General features: G+C 34.5%; 1 protein-coding gene across 1 annotated transcript in view; it reads right to left on the reverse strand.

Moving 5' to 3' along the window:
• Nucleotides 1-21,783, reverse strand: part of Dgk (diacyl glycerol kinase 1) — a 175,961-nt gene that overhangs the window by 13,998 nt on the left and 140,180 nt on the right. Inside the window, exons 12-17 of the mRNA XM_070109011.1 lie at nt 19,996-20,207; nt 12,686-12,817; nt 11,243-11,408; nt 11,078-11,164; nt 10,646-10,860; nt 7,421-8,617 (exon numbers count right to left, since the gene is read on the reverse strand). Coding sequence (XP_069965112.1) covers nt 7,421-8,617; nt 10,646-10,860; nt 11,078-11,164; nt 11,243-11,408; nt 12,686-12,817; nt 19,996-20,207 — 2,009 coding nt within the window. The remainder of the gene's footprint in view (nt 1-7,420; nt 8,618-10,645; nt 10,861-11,077; nt 11,165-11,242; nt 11,409-12,685; nt 12,818-19,995; nt 20,208-21,783) is intronic.

The following is a 21,783-nucleotide window of genomic DNA, read 5'->3' on the forward strand; positions in this document are numbered from 1 at the left end:
TATTCTGGTGAGTGCGTTCTATATCAACCGGATCAAATCCTTTTTCGGCAATCGATAGCTACAATTTGATGAGTTGCTGTCTTTTGATGACGCTAAGGAAATCCTAATCCTAGCTAAACACAGAGCAATACCTTGGCGTAATGGATATTCGGCTTTGCCGTTTATTTGGCTCTCAAAGTTTTTTTGTCTTCAATTCATATGACATCCAATCTCTTGCCTTTGAATGTATCCGGTTGCTTTAAACGTTTTCAAATGGCTGCTTGAGTGACTCCCAAAGCGTCTACGAGCCATTCTTGTGTTTGGCAACAAACTTCACCGTCTAATACATCCAGTTCCTCATCTACAAACTTTTTAAATCGACGAAATAACTACTTCTATTTCTATTTCTTCCATAAAAGTGGAATTATGTGCTCAAGTCTACTTGATATGGTCAGTTGCTATCAACAAGCACAAACTCAAAATTTCTGAGACTTACAATTGATAAGAGACGAACACGTGAAAATTAAGAGAACCCAGCTCAGGTAAAGATTTGTGCAGCTGTAACAAACAGGCTGCTTAGGCCAACATCCCAACTCAGTTTAAAGAACAAGCTACTTATATATAATGCAATACTCAGACCTATCTGGTCGTATGGAATTCAAATCTGATGGAGCTCAGTCGATTCAAATTTTAAAGTTACTCAAACCTTTAAAAATAAGCACGTTCTCCATCAAGACTTAAAAATGCTCACTGTAAAAGAAACTACAGTAGGATTTAGTACTTCTTACCTCTCTGGTTTGGAGAACCATAATAACATATTTACGATCCAACTGCTGAATTATAGTCAACAATGTAGGAGACTAAAAAGATATCATACTTTAAATCTCCCCTTTAGATTCAATTGATCTCACCTTCATTTTTGTAAATTCATTCTTTTTGTCAGCAAATTTAGTTATTGTCATTTTAATAAATAGATAGATTCTAATATTCATAATCGAATAAATATGATGTAAAGCCATAATTCTTATCAAGATGTTGTTTACATTTTATAGAAATAAAGCAATTCCTGCTTTAAATAGATGCTGGTGATCTATTCAAACCCTCTTTTGGGTTTCATAAAGAACATAACAGCCGCTTTCAATCTGTTGATACAGTAATTGAATGCTAAAAATGCTCATTAACTATTTTTATTTTATAATTAAAAATATGTAGCTCATACAGATGGATAATGGCTGCGTTGAGAACCACTTTATGTGCCTACTGTAATTAAAATCCCATTTACATATAAACAAGTAAATACTTAAGTATTAACAAAAATCTTTTGATTAAATTTTCCTCCGAGCATTGCCGCTGGCAAAAACAACATCGCGGCTTATCCACTTGCATACTTTTACGCTCTTTGTTTATTTTTTTTGACTTTGATGGTGGGCCCTTAAAGTGTTGTGCTTAAACGGCAGAACGGGCATTACCGTGTCTATATACCTATATGCGAATAGATAGTAAATATATACAGTTATGCTTATGTGTAGTGCCAATTTCAACTGTTAATTGCTGGCAAACAGAACACACACACATACACACATAAACATACATAAATCTACACATACATATTTACAAACACATTTAGGCGCATTTGTATGCACATATCAACCCAAATGAGATTGCTCATTTTATAGTAGCTGCCTCTTTGATGCAGACATACACGCACTTGCTTATGTACATGTGCGAATCAGTGATTTTGCTAGCCATTTACTGCCGCATACATTTGGCCACATAAATTCCTATTTGCCGCGAAATGTGTTGATTGTAATCTGGGGACTTAATGGAGGATGGCAACGATGCCATTTTGGGTGCACAAAGGCGTTTGTGTGTGAGCGCGCCTAAAAGTATGCCATATCATTATACGAACGTGCGCTTTTCTTCTGCTCAATGAGCGTACACGGGCGCTTGGGTGTGTGATTGACAGAAACAAATGCCTTTGCCACTTTACTTTCTGTCTACTTCATGTGAGTGTGTGTCAGTGTTGTGTATGTATGTGTTAGTAGTGGCATGTGAATTTATGCAGAAAACGCGCGTTGTGGGCCAATGACTACACCTCACTGCTGTAGCGCTTACTTTAACAGCTATTTTATTTCAGTTTATTGCAAGCGGAAATGGGCGGGAGAGAGCTTAGATATATATATATATGCGTGTATGTATGTATTTATGTATATGTAAGTTAGGGATTATTGCGGAGTTAAAATTAAACTTAATGCTGAAATGTCAGCAATAGTTGACACTTCGATATGGGTAACGGGTATTCAACGAAGATATATACTTTTTATATATAGACCTTTTATTTCGCTTAAATGGAATTTTATGTCAACTCTAACAAAACCTCTCTTTAAGGAATAGTAACTTCACAGTGTAAAACTTTTCGCTGTCAGCATTGAAGTTGATATGGACGCCATTTCGGCAAATAAAAAAATAAAAGTTTTTCATTTGCTGCCCACACTTTTTATTTAAGCCAACAAAGAAATCAATAGAAGCTAGTTTTTCGTTTATTTGTGTGTACACGTGTTTGTTAATGCATAACGTAAGCAGAAACTTTTTCAATTTTGAATTTCAAAGCAAAATAAAAAAAAAATGTTAACTTCGGTTGCACCGAAGCTATAATACCCTTCACAAAAAAAAATTTCCCATACAAAAACTTGATTTTCATCGATCAGTTTGTATGGCAGTTAGTTAGTGGTCCGATCTGAAAGATTTTTTCTGTGTTTGTAACCGTACCTTAACAAATTTTGATAATCTTGTCAAGTTTTGCATACAAGAACTTCATTTCGATCGGTCAGTTTGTATGGCAGCTATATGCTATAGTATATAGATATCGACGTACACACAGAGCGACATGGCTAAATCAGTTAAACTCGTCACGCTGATCATTTATATAGATACTTTATAGGGTCTCCGACGTTTCTTTCTGGGTGTTACAAATTTTTTAGCAAATAACCTATTCAGGGTATAAAAATCAATGCAAACCTGTTTTTAAATAACATTTTTTCCACTCCATTTTAAATTAAACGCCGAATTTGTATGCTGTGTGCTTCTCGATTTTCCGATTAATCTGATTTCGTGGTAATGAGCGGCATAACCGATGCATATTAACAACTTGTCGCCTTCAATTGAAAGCACAAGCACGTTCAATGTTAATAAAATACTCTCCTAATAGCAAGTGCAACCACAATACTTTGCTGAGTGAACTGTGTTTATAATGGATATGCAAATGTATGGTAACGTTTGCGTCCGCGACGCCCTCTAATACAATTTGGATGCTCATAATATGCGCAACAAGGAATAGCAACCGCGACATGAATATTAAATGCGCCTAAAAGCATGCTATGAAATTTATTACAACAGTATGCGACGCACATTGGACACAATTTGTAATAGAAATTGTTCAAAGTTCTTATTTGAGCTTTAAACTTCTAAAAAAAAAGGTGCGAAACTTATGAATTTATGAAAATATTTTTTAATGTGTTCTGTGAACACTTACAAGATGCACTAAACATTATACGAATGCTATGACAGTTTTTTAATAAATATTGTACTTAAGGCCTACAACCTTACTGCTAGATATTTGTGACATCATATCTTTTTTATATCAAGTCTACAGCTGTCTCAGTTATGAAATATGAAAACAGTAATTCGTTCCATATGCCAAGTATAACCACCAATAGACTCATGCTAAAAGATCTGAATCTTTTGGAAAAATGACGTCGAGTAGAGGTCGCAAAAGAGATGCATGAGAACATAGTTAAGGACCCTACATTATTATTACTACTGCTGACGAGACTTGGGTTTATGAATATGTCGTCGAAACTGTTCAAAAATCTAGCGAATGGCGCTCCAAAAATGAGGATGAAATCCCAGCCGGGACTTATAGCATTTGTATGGAAGTTTGGAAGAAACGTTGGAATGTATTGGCTTAGGAGCCTATTATGAAGGCAATAATAAATATTTTGTATGAAAGTATAGATTTTTTGTCAGTCCCGGTCAATTTTGATCATACAATGAAGCTTTTACTCGATAGAAAAATGTAATTATTAATTATGTATATCGCTATTATGAATTATGAATTACGGGTTATAAAGTATGAACTACGAATTATGAATTAAGAATTTTGTTTCTGGTTCCATTTTGTAACTATCCTCTTGCCTCATATAATTTTTTTGTAAAGTTCTTATAGAAAAATAGTCCATCACTCATCTGTCATAAGACATCATTCACTGGCTACATGCCATACAAGTATTAGCAAAAGCTAATATCAAGGCTTTTATATGCCATTTGTTATCTTCATTAGTTAAAAATTTAACTATTATATTTAGTGAGGAATTACTATTTAATAAAATAATTTAATATTTAGATTTAATAATTCATATAAATTTAAAACACTCGTTTAGACGTTAACTTCAACAAAATATTTTTAATTTTAGAACTAATTGCATTCTTAACAGTTAAAAATATTTTAAATTACAGTTAGCACTCATTTTTAATTATTGCTACTGCAAGTAAAGGTAAATCTTTTTTCCATGGTATTACGCGTCACTCCTAAATTACCGAGTACGCTCTTATTAATAAACGTCTTACCTCAACTTAGGCGCCTAAGAAAAAAACCCAAAGTAAAAGAGGTGTAGTTTGTATTATAGCAGCGGCGCAGAAAAGTATGCAATTGTGCGCTGACAAGAATTAAATTAAATTGTACGAGACCATCTACATATGTACATATATATAGAAATATATGAGCGTGTTGGCATGAAGGTGTAGCGCATGCCAAGAAGTTTAATCTAATGAAGGCATTTAATGATGTCTTCTGCTTAAAACGCCACCAACACAATTGCAATTATAAGGGCTTGTTATTAAAGCTCATCACGAAGTTGTGTGCGACCGCTTGGATACGCATGTGTATATTTGTCTGTCTGTATGCATTTTGGCGCGGCGTTGTTAATCATAATTATTATATTAATAATAATCATAATACAGTAAGTTTATTTTGTCCAATAAAAGACGATATGACAATATAAAATATGACCGAATGAAGGCAACACTAATAACAATAACAGTAACTACAGTATTAAAAGTGACTTCAAGGCAACGCTGGCGGTCTCAGTGTGGCATGACAAGCTTGACAATTAAGACTTACAAGCATAATCATAACAATGCATATTAAGCAGATGTTGCGTACGCTTGCAACATATTTATTTGTGGCATAAATTAATTAATTTTAGTTGTAGCGCTGCGAAGAACTTTGAATAGGATTATTAATCAATAAACGGGGATGCGATTAATCATTTGATCATAATAATTTGGATGTCAAATATTGGTTAAGTTTTTATTAGTGGCTGTAGAGTGCTCTCTGAGTTAGATATGAAGATTTAAACCAATCTTGGTTAATCTCAATTGATAATAGATACTGATATTCGTCGGCGCTTTTTGTCTTAAAAATTTTTTGCAGAAATCTTGAAATATTTCACAATCCATCCGTCTTACGCTTTACCGGAGTTTTATATTAAAATTTGAAAATCAAACGTACGGCACAATAATAGGAAATCTGCACTGAGGAGTCAGAATTAGGTGGTACTATAATTCCATGTTCTTAAAAAATATTTAGAGACATTCTTTTGGTATAAAGTAAGCTCCCACAAAGGTTAAATTCTAAAATTTGTTGTATAGATAAAGTTGAGGGCTCTTAGTCTTTGTGGCCATGTTAGATTTCATGAAGTTGCTTTTAGAAAGTACTTTATAGTTAATCTGAAAAAATAATATAAACTGTTTCCAAATTGGTGCAGATGAATATTAGCTACAATACTTTCTTAACAAATTCTTTGGTAAATACACTATAGTGGATATGTAGGACCAAGTTTTTGAGCACTGATATGTCTAGAGTTTTGTTTTTAAAGAAAATATGTTAGCTTTAGTACGAACATATTAAAAGTTTTTTTGGCTGTTTAATCGAAGGAAATTTAACTGTAAATACTCCCTTTTATTTACTTTGTTATTACTCAAAAGTATGTCTCCATCGAATATCCAATTTCATCCTATAATCTCTCTTAATTTCTATTAAAAATTTTCACTTAAATCCTTAACAATAATACACACCGCCACCATAGTCTTTCATCTTTGAGCATTTCAAGCGAGAGGGATAACAAACAGCACAACAGCGAGAAAAGCTAATAAATCCGCTTAGTGAAAGTGAAAGTAATGGCGACGTAGAAACTCTCACATAAAATGAAAAAAAACATGGAGGGCACATAAAAATAAACAAACTGAAATGAAAGCAAGTAATGGAGAAGCACTAAAAAGTCGGTGGGATTAGTGGCTTTGGCGTAAATTGTTGAGAAATAAATACGGTCGGCCTTTAGTCGGTCGACAATTGTGCTGTCTGCTGTAAGGTTTCATAGCATAGTGTCAACGCGTTTAAATCATGGGAAAAGGACAAGCCGTTAGGGTTTATCTCGCCGTAATATTTATAGTGACAAGTTGGCAATGCTTGCGAGTATAGCACATACATATGTAAAGTACTGTTATTAATATGTATATCTATATTTTTAAATAGATATTGTGGGGTTTGAATTTTTTTACCCTACATGCGAGAAATGTCACTGGCAACTAGAAGGCATTCAATTTCAAGCGAAAATGCACCCTGTATAATCAAGCGGAAATTTGTAGTATTTTTCCATCGTTGAGTGCATTAAATGACTAAAAAAAAAATAGTGGATTGAAGGGTTTAAGCTTGAAAGATTTATTTGCGGTTATCATAAATACTCTTAAATGAATTGCGGGGAACCCCAATAAGAGTGTGATTTATTTACACGCATTATAAAGTAGTTTGACAGCTATTAATTTGATGAAGAATATAAAATTCGCAGTACCTGCTAATTTGTGATGAAAGAGTTTCAAATTATATAGTGATTGGAAGTGTAGTTCAATGGTCTTGAATAGTGGTTGCCTGTTTCATTTCAAAGATCGCAATGTGTCTATTTGAAAGAGAGCAAGCTCAAGGCTCAGAAAATCATAATAATCCCATAATGTTTTCACACCAAGAAGAAGAATTCTAACATAAAAATTGACACTTGACTTAATTGTTTAAATATGTTATTTGGAGTCTTTTGATGTAAGACATTACCTGTCCGGGAACCGCAAAATTTTTCGAATGTACATTGTGCAGCAAGCTCATAATACCACACATATCCAAAGGGATCTCAGTGATCAGTAAATTCATAAGATCCCTTATAGGGACTCAGAAAAAACATCGCTATAATAAAACAGAAAATTATATAGATCTAGTAGTACTATTGCTTAAAAAAACAAAATGCTTCCGACATTCCACTTAAGCCTTCCGGAAATCTTTCCTGCTAACCGTAGTTCAATAAATACATTTATAATTTGTAAAGATTAAACTTACCACACCGACTGAGAAGTAATTGTTGATGATATTATATGGCACTGTGCAATCTTTTTCCGGCTGCACCTTAATCTGTTTGGGCAGACATATAACAGCTTGACTTTTAGCTGCTGCACTGCCGGACGAATTCAATGCGGACGGTGTTGAAGGTTCTGCTTCTGCTGCTAATGTTTCCGGCTCGGGTACGGCGACGGGAGGAGATTGCGTAGGAGAATATTTGGGCGATGCCGAATAGATCGGTAATGGCGATGTCGGTGACAATGGCGTGCTTGGCACTGTCGACCTGTCAACGGCAGTCGATACCTCTGCCGCAACTGCGAGCTCAACCTCGTTGCTAATGGGTACAATGGGGGCAGTGGTATCAAGTGTGGTGGTAACAGTGTTCGCTTTCCTTGATGCAGTGCTGAGTGCAACATTTTCCATTTCTGTTGGTGCTGATATGCTTTTCGCGCTAGGAGGTGCCTGTAATTGTTCTGTCGCAGCCGTTGCTTCCACTTCGCTCTTTTCCTCAGCTACCGGATTATTTGGAATGTCTGTTGCCACCGCAGGCGCGTGTATTGAATGGTGTTCGGTGCGATTCACACCACTATTGTTCGTTTTATCGTTGTCATTGTTGTTGTTGCTACCATCATCAATTGCATCGCCGTGGACGCTTTTAGCCATTTCCGGCGTTTGCGGTGTGCCAGGTGATTGCAAGTCTTCTGATTGCGTTCGTTCACGTCGTTCCCTTTGGCGCTCTTGTTCCTCGTGCTGTTGTTGCTGCTTTTGTTGTCTAATAATTGTGCTCGTACTGCTGCAACTGCTGCTACTATTGCTGAGTGTTGTGAGCGTGCGCTTCGTTTCGAATGTCGACATTGATATGCTTTTAGTTGCGCGGCCCACGTTGCCACCTCCACCTCCACTACCACCACCGTCACCATTGCCCGCAATACCACCACCCGCACCGCCGACACTCGTACCCCGCATGCCGCCGCCAACCGCATCGTTTGCATATTCGGTTGCTGTGGTAATCGATGAACTCATCGATGACGTGGATGCCGTTGTGGTCATGTGCTCCTGTTTGCTGCTGCTGCTGCACATGTTCGTGCAAACGCTAGTGCTGCGGTGGAACTCCTCGAATTTCTCGAAAAGCGCCTTTTCGACCACAACACTCTGCGATAGCTCAATCACTTTCTGCATATTCGAGTGGAGCGTGACCTGTGTGTGAAGGAGTGAGACGATTATATGTAAGCGAGCATTCATAATAGTGTGGTGAGGCATTGAAAGGAACTCAAAAAAACCATTTGTGGCACAGTATACGAGTTGTTCATAAATAAATACAGGCACCAGTGTGTTGTTAAGCAATAATAAAGAATTTCAAATAAAAAGGTATTTGAAAACCATAAATTTATATAAAATGATTTGGCACATATAGATGGACTAATGTATGTTAGATTGGATTAAGCGATTCCTTTGGCATTAAAGTTATGATTTCTTAGAAAGAAGTGCATTGGAAATTATGAATGTTGATATAGAGATAAGGAAGTTAAAAGGAATCGCAAAATTATTCATTGTAAATAAGCCAAGAATATTTTGTTTATACACTTGCAACAGGTTGCCACAGAGTATAATAGTTTTGTTCACCTAACGATTGTTTGTATCACCTAAAAATAATCGAGTTAGATATGGAGTTATTTGTATATAAATTATTTGAAAGACGAGACGAATTAAAATCCGAATGCTTGTCTGTCCGTCTGAATAAAAATTGAGATATTGTAATGGCTAATGTGGGCGTATCGGCGAATGTGTGCGTTATCTTAATTAAAATGGATAAAAGATTGTGACACACACTGGCTTTAGATCGGTCAGTTTATATGACTACTACTACTATATGCAAAATCGTCATTGACCCCATAAAATGAACTACGGTTGTTGACTTGGCTAAATGTAAACAAAGATTGGGGACTTGGCTAATTGTAAACAAGAGGGTATTTGTCCACGGCAAAATGTAAAACAAAAGGGTCATTGACCTAAGAAGATATAAATAATATAACATGTGGGATTTTTTAGTTTTGGTACACCTGAAGGTTCGCTTGCACCTGAAGTCAGACCTTCCCTACTTGTTCATTACTTGCTATTTATTTCTTAATATTTCCAATAATCATTATCTTTTCTGCCAGCGCATATGAGTAGCTTAGAATTAGCTAATCCCACGTGGCGTATGAGTTATATGTAATCGAGTAATCTCTTCTACACTCACTTACACACTTTGCCGTTTAAGTAAATCGGAATTTGTCCTTTGCGGAATTGCAAAAAGATTAGCTAAATTCAATCGCTTATAATTGCTTTGAGTTTGCAATCCATTTTAATCTTTTTTCTAGTTATTTCTTCTGCTGGCAAAGCTTTGGGTCAACAGGGTGTATCACTTGTATATATGAGTATGGTAGCAAATTAACTTAAAATTGCCAGGAGCTCGCTTTATGCAATAAAACGCAACGAATAAAAATATATTAAAAGGAAAGAGACTAGAGAACATTCGAATTGCATCATCGAATTGAATTTAATTTTTGCAGCATTTTTTTTTTTTTGAGTTTTTGCGCTTTGCGTTACAAAAACTTTTGAATGGAGTGTATGCTAGTAGAGATGAAAGGGTTAACGACACAAACAATATTTGTAATAGCATTTAAACCGAACTTTTGAGGGGTGTAAAACGATTACGATAGGTGTGCGAAAAAAGGTGGCGGAGGTACATGAAGAGAGGTAGCTGAAGAGAAAACTAAAGTACGAAAGCAATTGAAAGCAGAGCTTATATTGTAGTTGACGCGTGCAGTTCTTGGTTGCTGTGATCAAATGGCTTTCGTACTAATTGGATTTTGGCAAGTGGCAAGCAATCACTTCAGCTAGATTCGAGCGATGCCACAGTGAAAGTGTGCACCAAAAAAGTCGATTGAGTCAAAGATGATTTCAATTAAAATGTCAGTAGGACATTGAAAAGTGCGAGCTAAGTGAGAAAAAAGGAAAGTAAAGGTACAAAGTGGCGAAAAAATGTGCTAAGCGTGATTGCTTGTGTGACAACCATGGCATATGAGTGATTTTTTGAGATACAGTTGAGTGCTAACAGCCAATGGGATTAATGAAGTTGTTTTCTAATTATATTGCCATTAAAAGTAGTTATATTTATTTTTTGTTTCCCCTCAAATTTGCTACATTTTATTTCGATTTGATACACATTTTCTCACCACTCACCTTTGGTCGCAGTATTTCCGCCACAGGCGCCGCATTCGTCACCTCAATACTCCAACGATCCAGCATTACAATGGATGAGCGTTTAATTTTGTCCATTAGCTTGGGTATATTTTCACCCTCATAGCCGCCACCCCAACGCAGACAGCGCGCCAAATCGTTGCCAGTGCCTAATGGTATGACGCCAATGGCTGGTTGCGTGGCAAGTTCAATGGAATCTAAGTAAATGGAGTAGAAAAAAAAAAAATTGCATGAAAAAAATTTGGCAAAACTTTGTTTGTAATTTTTTTCTTCCTGGCAGGTCTCTAAAATAACATTCAAAAAGCTCAAAAAGTCATTAGTCTGTGTATTTGTTTTTTCGTGCAACTTAATACTCGACTCTACAAAGAGTGGAAATTTTCATTATTTTTTTGGATTTAACAATTTTTTACTCACCCATCGCTTCGAGTACCCAACCAACAGTACCGTCACCACCACAGCAAATCACTTTGAAGTTCGGCATGTCTTTGAATAACGTTAAACCTGAAGAAATAGTGATATATAGAGCAAAAGTTTATATATTTAATATTTATTACTTTATTATTAAAACTTCTTGCTTACCTTCCTTCGGTCCACCTTTCGAGAGATCATACACCTGCCTCGGATTGAGCATATATTGAAATTTTCGCAATATACGATCACCTTGGCGTCCGCCACTTTTCGGATTCACAAATACCAACAATGGGCAGCTGCTCTCATTTGGCGGCGTAATTTGAAAATGCGTGGCCTGATGATTGATTTGCGATTTCTTATATTAGCAACAATTATTTTACAAACATTTATATATATTTATAGATAATGCAAGTAATTTCTCAAAGCAAAAATATTTTAATAATTTTCATTTAATTGTGGACGAACACATTTAGTTGATTGATTTGTTAGGTGATATGCCAATTGGAGTGGTTTTGCAGGCATGATGAGTGCACAGACGCGGTGGCGTATGAGTAATTTTTGAAATTTGTGGTTGCCAATTATATTTTTGCGGTGGAATGTAATTAAAAATATTGCGTGGGAAGAGGAATGGAAAAGACAAACAATGTGTATGAATTAATTTTAAATTTGGTGAAGTTTCGGTGAATACGTTGATAATTGATGTACATATGTATGTATATATTTTTTGCTAAATATTGTAGGTTGGATTAATAAATAATAATAATTAAGATCGCAAAATAAAACTTATTTAGAAAAAATTTTAAATTTTACTTAACTTAGATTAACTCAACTTAAATTTAATGGATATTTATTGAATTAAATATAAATAATTATTTTAGCTTAACTTAAATTAACTTACTTTTAAGTTAATTAAATTATTTTAACGTAGTTAAGTTAACTAACAAAAAAAATATACTTAAATCAATTCAAATTCCAATTCAATGAGAATAAATCTAATAGGAGGATATTTCTTTAACATAACTTCTTTTATATTAAATTTGTTTATGTTAACTTAGGCTGACTTAAGTATATAAAACGAAATAATAAGATATTGATTTACCTTAACTTAACATAGTTTACCATAACATTACTAACATTAATTTAATTAAATCAAACAAGAAGAAATTTAACATATGTACATACCTTCATACACATGTGTTTGTAATATACTAAATTAAAATAATTTTAAGTTAACTTTACTTGACTTAAAATAAAATTTAATAAGATTGTATTAATTTGACTTAACTTAGCATAGCTTAACTTGACTTGACTTCACATAACTTAACTTAACTTAACATGACATAACTTAACATAACCAAACTAAACTAAACTTAACTTAACTTAACATTATTTAAATTAAACAAAACCAAATCAAATTTAATTAGAGTTAACTAAATTAAGTAAACTAATTAAATGAAACTAATCGATATTAAACTGCTTTGGGCAATAAATTGTTAAAAATGGAATTTTTTTCTAAATTATCCAAAAACATAAAAATAATAAAAGATGCACAAATACATACACAAAAACAAAAAATGTTTACCAACAAAACTTAACCCATAATTAACTTACTTTATTCGCTTGATTAACCGAGCGCTGGCGATCCAAGACCGCCGGACAGATGGCCGTTGGCGGTATAATTAAATCCGCATATTCGCCTAAAGTACATTCTTTTTTCACCGACGAGGCACAGCGATTGTGAAGCTAAAAACAAATAGATTATGCAACAGCAAATTAGATAACTTCACTGATTTCAAACGGGAGAGCGTGGAAGTAAAACAAAAATTAAATGCGTAAGACGCGAAATTGAAAAACAAGCGACTTGAGAAAGAAAATATTTTAAGACTTTAAAGATAACAGAGCACCAATACAATGACAACATATTTCTAACGACATTTTCAAATTAGCATAAGTTTCCATCCAGCTGTCGAAATGTGACACATTCGCTTAAGCAGCTGCACGAGCTAACTATAGAAGGCGTCGTGCTTTTGTTTTTTTACATTCTTCTTTATATCGGCTGTGCGCTTTTGCCGTTAATAATTGAACACGTGTCTTCTGCAACGTGAGCGTTGAATATAACTATACAAACTTATACACATACACATAACGGTATTTATCTGTTTGTTAACAACTACATACACAAGAATATCCACGCTGACGGAGGGAAAAGCAAGACATGGCCACGTAAGAGCAAATGCGTAATTTTGGACGGGGTAAGAGCTAACTAGAGATTCTTAACAAGTACAGTTTTGTCATTTATCATTTATTTCTTTCTACTGGCTTTGTATGCCAGGGTAATAATTAACATTACTTGAGATCTATTGCTTTTATATTGGGTACAAAATTTCTCAGCTAATTAATTAGATTAGTATCTCGTTAGTGTAAAATTTACAAGTGCTGTACGCATCAAGACTGTTCTAATTTCGTTTAAATTGCAATATTTGTCTGAAATATTTGTATGCTTGCAAGCGGTTGTGGTTAGGCATTTTCGAACTAAGTAGAGAAACAGCTTTTAAATTAAAATAGAAATTGCATAGCAGTAACATTTAAGTGCAGACAAAGCGAATTTATGTAAGTAATTTTAATGTCCTTTCATCATTTTATAATTAAGATACCAACAATCTTAATTTTGATTAATCGTTTTTCGAGTCTGGGATCACGTTTGGCAATTAGTTGCTTTAAAAGTGAGAAACTAAACTTTAAAACATAATATAGTCAATCGAATTTTGCCATTCTTCTAAAGTTTTGACTAGCTGTCAAACTGCAATTCACTCAAAGTGTTGGTAACAATCATTAAAGAAGTGCTTGTCATTGATTATGTTTTTCTTGTCATACGAATAGTCTCACCTGAGATCTTATTCGTTTACCAGGCGACAATCCCATCTTTTTTCTCTCGATAGTTTCAGATATTAAGTTTGGTATCAAGGGTACTTAATTTGCTATGTAGCTCAAAATCTCATTGGTGCTTCTCTCTTTGTAAAAGGATATTTGGAGGCTTAGTGAATGTTGGAGTACCATGTTTTCATATAAGGTTATACGATCTTTGCTCTCACGAACAGACAAGTGGTGTTGACTAGCAGATGTTAAAATTCACGAGACCTCATCTCTTAGTGCTAGTGATAGTGTGAGTGGGTTATTGTCCCATTGGGACTCATGCAGTACATCTAACCATCTTAAATATGAATCTTTTCGCTTGAAAATTTTTATGTTTATAATTTTCTTACGAAAAGTTCGGTCTTATGTAGTTGAGTTTCAAATATTTCGAAATATGAATTATATTTTTTCGTTAATCGGGCTGTACATTTTACCTATGAAACTTACATAACCTAACCTTAACTAACTTACTCTATTTAATTTACATTGCGAAAGCGGATCTGCTTGGTTGAAAAAGGAGGCGTTGAAGCACCTGACCACATTCGATATAGATGGGAAGTTAGATGGAATGGACGGTGGACATTCCGACTGATCCCCAACATTCAGTCACCACATGGCGAGTTAGATTTTTACTTGACCCAAATTCTCACAGAACACGGTATTTATCTGTTAGGCTATTTTAAAACTTATTTGAAACGGTTCTAATATGAGAGTGATGATATATGCCACGGTTGCGGAGACGATACAATTGAGAATGTAGACCATACGTTGTACCACGGTCCGCAATATGAGCAAGAAAGGCGATGCCTAAAGAATGTTTTTGATATACACCCAACCCCTAAATACCTAATATAACATGTGGTTAAATCCAAGGATATGTATAAATAACCCCAAAAATCATGAAAAGCCAAAGCGCCCGAGAACAGCAGAGGAGAAGAGAACTCTAAAATTAAATGGACCACTGCGACGCTAATCAAACGAACTTATAATAAATTGAGTGGAGCATACGGGAAGGGCGGTAAACATTGGACGGGGCGGGTTCAGAGACCAACAGAGGTGAGGTTAAGTAAACGCAATTTGTCATTCAATGCATTCAGATCATTAGAAACGTATGACCAGTGCTCAAACCTTTTCTCGACGTAATACTTGACGGTGGCACCAGGGGATCGGTACATGGCGGTAATAGTTTTAACTCGGTTTAAAGTTCAAGATTTCGATGCTTCCTCTTCGTAAAAAAAATAAACGTCTCGTCATCAATAATATTGCGTTTGATAAATGTAAGGTCCTCATCTGCGCTGTCAAGTAACTCTTTTGTGACCCCTAATCGCCGTATTTTTTGTACATCTGGTCTTTTGGTAGGAGTCTTAACACGCATCCAAAACCGGGGTGTTCATAATTTAATCGCGTCAAACTCCTTTCTAAAATATTTACCAAAATGTGTTCAGTCTTTTCATAAGAGATGTAGCAATCCTCTGCTATCTCTCTGATATTCTTGTTCTTAGGGAGAGAGGTATGATATAAGACTTGTGCAATTATTTTAAATATATCATTTAAAGTATATTTTATATTCAGATTAGTGTAATGAATCTGCAATTTTTAAGAATTTTCTAATTTCCAACTAAATGTTAAATTTTCCCCATTTTTCCCACTTATCGGGGTGCTGTATAGAAAATTGAAGCGTAAATCAATTAACAAGCAAAGCCACAAGTGGCGCCACAAGCAATTGCACAGTTTGAAATTACTAAATTTATGCCATATTATTGTATTATCATTTGCGTGACATACGCTAATACCTAACATAAGCCCGACAAAAACAAAAACAACAACAAAATAACATTTACTCACTTTGCTGCAGTGTTGCAATTTCGCAAATAAAATAAACAAATAACAAAAACAGCAGCAATCAAGTGACAGCAGATATAATAGACAAGTGACACGACGCTGAGGGAAGCTTAGAGCGTAAGTGGAGAGGGTCTGAAAATGCAAATGCACATTGCAAACTGCACAGCAAGTTAAGTATGTTATTATTGTTGCAGCATTGCATGTCAAATTAAAATTGCGAATTGCTGTCAATAAAGTTGGGGGATCACACACCCACATACACATACATATATATTGCTGAAAATATGGTGGCTTGCAGTGTTAACTTGCGTCAGCTCGCCGCATAAATACATTCACACATACATAAACAAACATATGTAAATCTGCGAACGAGCGCATGCGCGCTTTTATACCGTGAACATATGCAAATTCCTGCATAAATATGTATGTAAATGCGATAAACAAATGCAAACATAAAAGAGGTGTCACAAAACGACTAACGAATTTCCCAACCAAGCCAAGGCAAATGACTTTGATTGGCAGCGTGGGAATGCCGCAAGTGCAGCGCTGGCGTGGCGGAAGCTCTACGCTTCAAATGCTGCAGCGCTGCAATATGCGCTGCTAAGCGAAGATACCGTCATTGAGTGGTTTGTGCTCCAGCTAAGGTGCGACAAAGTACACGTACCACAGTGCAGCGCACGTGACAGGTGCTGCGTAACGACTTGAGTTGACAGCTGCGTGGCGGGTATATGGAAAAATTATGGAGACACTACCGGATGGCATTTTAAATGGAAAATTCTCACGAAAATTGTGCATTTTATTTCGAGTTGCCATTGCGGGACGGGGGGTAAATCGACTTGGTTTTCAAAGTGCGTAGCAAACAGAATAAAATACTTTATTTAAGCTGTGCTGCATTTACTTCGTACTAAATGTACAAGTATTGTTATCTATAAAAATTAAATTTAAGTTTTGGAAGCTTTGTAAATATTAACTTAAGTATAAACTTCGTTTTCTGAGTCTACAATTTTGTAGGCAGACATTTTTATACAATACTCTTTTACAATTTTCTAAAATTATTTTAATTCATCTCGTTGAGTTCTATATACTATGTAAAAATATTTATACACTTTTTCTTGAAATCAATCGTTAATTAATTTAATTTAATTTTGTTTTCTTAAGTATTTTGAATCTTATAATATCAATTTTGCTGTTATAGATTTTTTAATACTTATTTTTTTTGATTTAAATCAGATGTGTACATCATTTTGTAATAATACCCTTTTAAACATCATTGACATCTTTAGTATACGCTTAGGAGCCAAATTTTTTTTTAAATATGTAAGTTTCGTATTCTCACATTCATTTACCATACATATTTATATTAGTATGACGAATTTTCAGCTTGAATAATGTACAATACTCAGATACCCAGAACAGGGTATATTAAGGTTACAACGAGTAAAGCGATTTTACGATACCACACTTGTAGTACGATTTCTCTTTCTCATCAAAATAGCCCTCAGCGATTATTTCATCGCTGTGGGTTAAGTCTGGAGTATATCTTGGGTGTTTAAGCAAAGCAAATCCCAATTTATTAAATTTTGACATCGTTTTCATCGATTTCTGACACGGAGCATTGTGTAATTTTTTATGGATTTTTTGCTATTTTCTGGAATAACAGTCTATGTGTCATCCTATGGACCTTTTGAAATTCGTGTTAAATGAACAGCGTGATGAGCTGAGGCGATTACGCTACGCGAACTAGACTCTTAGTTTTTGAAATATCGATCTAAAAATTTACACAAGTTTTTTTCTCCCCAAGAAGCTGCTCATTTCTCGAAATCGTCGATATCGGACCATTATAGGATATTGCTGCCATGCAAATTGAACTATCAAAATCAAGTTATTGTATGGAAACCTTTACTATTTGACCAGAAAATTTTACGAAGTTTGGCATGGCATATTGCTCAAGGCAGCGGTGCATCAACCGATTGTTAAGATTGGACCAATATAGCATATATGGTATGTAGCTGCCTTTCACACTGACTGACTAACATCACGATACTCTTTATTGAGTAACCTTAATTCGATTTGTATGTTTTTAAAACCAAAACTCCATTTAATAAGATTTTAGTATTAAATTTTTATTAAATATATTTTCTTCAATACTAGTGCCCTAAATATTTACCAAATTTTAACGATTTTTAAATTTTTCCAGAAGAAAATACTTTGAGTGCATCTAAAAATACCAAATTCGTAACTGTAGTTTTTGCATGTGACAATTGCTTTAAAAATTTTTTACTTTTATTTATCTCATCTATAATTTAATTTATTGTAGTTGTTCAGATACCACTCTTGGTTTGTTCAGTGCTAAATTGTCTTACTATCAAACGTCTTAATTGCAATATTTCAAACCTTATATCCTAATTAACTACTCAAAACACTACCCACAAATGCAACGATTTTGATACAAATCTGTAAATGGCATACTTATCGATGGTAATTAACCTTTGTAGGCGTAGATTGTTTATGTGTTGCTCACACATGTCTCAACAATGATATGCAGACTGTGCCATAGGCGGAATTTATTTGGGGAGGATAAGAATTTCCGGAAATTTTATATTTTTTGTAAAATGCTGATAAACGATAAAGTTTAGTCCTGGATTTGACTCAGAAATGGTTTCCAAAAAAAATTAGAAAGACTCGTACCTATATCCTATATTTATATCAAATTTATGTTGTAATAGTCTTTTATAGATTAGACATGAATTCGAAGAATTTGAAAATCTGGAGAAATTCTTAACTACTTCAACTTTCCCTTCAACATTAGTCAATAAAGAAACTCAGTCAATTAGACTCTACGGAATATATATTTCGCAAAAAGACTGTTTCAGGCTTAGTGAAATATCTAAATCTGAAATATCTAAATCTAAAGTAACCGAAACGGACCCGGATTTTTATTCGGCCAAGGACTATCAACTCGGGACCATTCCTCGAGATTACTACAGAAATGTTTTCTGCAGCTACAACAACAACAATAACACTTGTATTAAAATATGTGAAACTGTTGTGTATAATATGTGTCAGTCCGGGTCAAATTTGATCAGATGTTATCAAAATTATATATATAAATGAGGGTGAATATTTTTTCCAAAATATAATACTTAATTTCGATCAACAGAACTTGCACGAATCTTGGGTATGTCCCAAACGTTTATTTCTTGTGAGATATTTTTCAACCACTTAATATGAGTAAAGGTTACAAACTACCCTGTTCAATGATTATTTAGCCGAAAAATGAAATTATCTGTTGACAAACCAATATATCAGCAATTGTTGGCCCATAGTTTTAAAAATTAAAAAATATTATATAGCTTTTTTGACTTTAGGGAACACAAGCGAGAAATTTAGACCTCTAGATCTTTTGTAGACCCAGCCGATTGCCGCAGCTAAAACGAATAAACATTGTCTATTTAAATGTCTAAATCATCCTGTAATAAGCTGCTTTGACTTCAACCACTTAACTCTATTTACTACTGCTAAGTTTTCAAACAATAACCTCCATTATTATTAAGAACTAATACATGCTGAGGTGCAAAATTTTCCGCAAAAGCTTAATATACCCTCTTCTAAACATATGCACTCATATCTACGGATAATGTACTCTGAAACTCAAGCTAAAGCTCCACTGATGCAGTTAACTGCCATGTATACACTGTAACGAAGCTTTTTGCACGCACGTACTTGAATTAGCAGGTTCAAATGTACATGTTTGTATGTGAGTGCTTCTGTTTATATATGTTTGACGATTAAGTGAAGCTACTTATACTTAACTGTGCGTAAAATATCTATTATTCATACATTCATCCATATATTGTATGTATGTGTGCTTGAAACTAACTTTCCTAGTCTAATTTAAGGCTTAACACGCAACTTCAGCAGCTTATATGTATGTGTGACTAAGTATTGCAATATATATTTCCTAACGGATAAAGGAACACACCTAAGAACAGTACAGCTCGTTCAAGGAAAGGAAAGTCATAAACTACTTGCAGCTCAATATCTCTTCTGCTTCCCAGCTTTCTCCCCACATTTTATACATGCATTTCAAATTGATTGTTATCACTCAGAGCAGCAACAATAACGATAAATTTAATATTTCTACATGCAACATAGCTACTACTTACCATCATGTGGCACCAGCGACACGTCAAACCGGTGATGCCGTGATATGCCTTAATGCGTTTGCGACACTTGGAGCAGCGGCCGTAGCAATTGCCATCGACCCAGTGGTGTAACATGTCGCCGCCGCCTTTGGCTTTCTTTGTTTTCACGTAGGTGGTGATGCAGGAGGGCGGTGCACGTTGCACGCAACGTTCGTGCACCGTATATTTGCATACTGTATTTGCAGCATATTGTTGTAGTTGTTTTTTTTTTTTTGTATTATGTTGGTCATAATCAGCAGTTGTCAGCACCGTTGACATCATCAGCAGAGCGATGAGCGTTCATAATAATTTCGTGTTGTTGTTTTTATTTTTATTTATTGCATTCGAAAGCGTGTTGTAAGACCAGCGTCCGTAAAAATTTGCGTTTGCGTTTGCGTAGAGCAGAGAGGAGAAGAGAAATATAAACACATGTCAACAACATTTGTTAATTGCAAATTCGTGTCAACTCGAAAAGTTTTGCTATTCCATTTGGGTATTTGCGTATTTTCAGCTATCACTTAACGTGTGTGTGTGTGTGTGTGCGTGTTTGTGTGTATGCATGTGATACTTACATGCGTTTACATAAGTTCATTCGATTGACTTTAATGGCTAATTTATGCAAATGCACGCAATAGAATTTTGTTGGCTGGAAAATTTTCATTTCAAGTAGCTATTTACTGTTACTATACTATATCATATTACGTTTTATGGAGACTTTCGTTTTAGATAGTTTATTTTTATTTATTTTAAATTAATTTTAAAATTTAAATTTTTTGATCGTAAGGGTACTTCTCTCAGATTTAATTTAAAAAAAAAAACTTTTATTGTTTGCTTATTACAAAATAAATTGTTTCAGAATTAATGTAATAAGTCCCAATATTTCGGGACTTGCTTATAATAATATCGGGATCCCGAAATTTTTCGTCAACTCTTGCGACTTACCCTGATTCAATAATAACATACAAGTGTATTTAGTCGCAATTTTAATCACATTTTAACATTAGCATAAATTTTTACAGAAGTAAAATATCATACGTATATGTAAAGTTTGCTTAAAAAACAAAAACGATTAACTTCGTTTGCACCACGGCTATAATACCCTCTGCAAACAAAAATTTTCCATACAAGATTTGCATCAGTCAGTTTGTATGCCATCTACATGCTAACGTATAGTGGTCCAATATCGGCTAGTCTGACAAATTAACAGCTTTTGAGTGAGAAAAGCACATATTGATATCTCAAAAGCTGAGAGACTAGTTTGCGTGTATACAGACATACAGATGGACATGGCTAAATCGACTCAGCTCGTCACACTGATCATTTATACATATACTGTACAGGTTCTCGACGGTTTCTTCTGTGATTAACAAAGTTCGTGACAAACTTAATGTAATCTGTTTAGAATATAAACAAAGGCTATAGTATTAAATAAATATTTTCATAAGCGATTGTAGTATGTGTAATCGATTTTTGAGCCAAAAGATATAAACCCGAGCTTGCGAGATTTTTAATTATAGCTAGATTAGAAAGATTAGATTTCTATTTAGATGTTATTGTAAGATAAGTATTGGAGAACTCTGCTTCACTGTGCAATTCTCTATAGAATTCCCAGAAGTTTAAAAATCATATATGACTGCCATATATGTAAGTATATAGAAAACTAACAACACATTGGTAGACATTTTTTCAATTGATCAAAGGAAATTATTATTTGTCTAGTCAGCTTGGCTGGACATATTATGTGCCAAATGTTTTTCGATGTCGACACTT

The sequence above is a fragment of the Bactrocera oleae genome, chromosome 4 (assembly GCF_042242935.1).
Source record: "Bactrocera oleae isolate idBacOlea1 chromosome 4, idBacOlea1, whole genome shotgun sequence".
In the NCBI taxonomy this organism is placed as follows: Eukaryota; Metazoa; Arthropoda; class Insecta; order Diptera; family Tephritidae; genus Bactrocera; species Bactrocera oleae.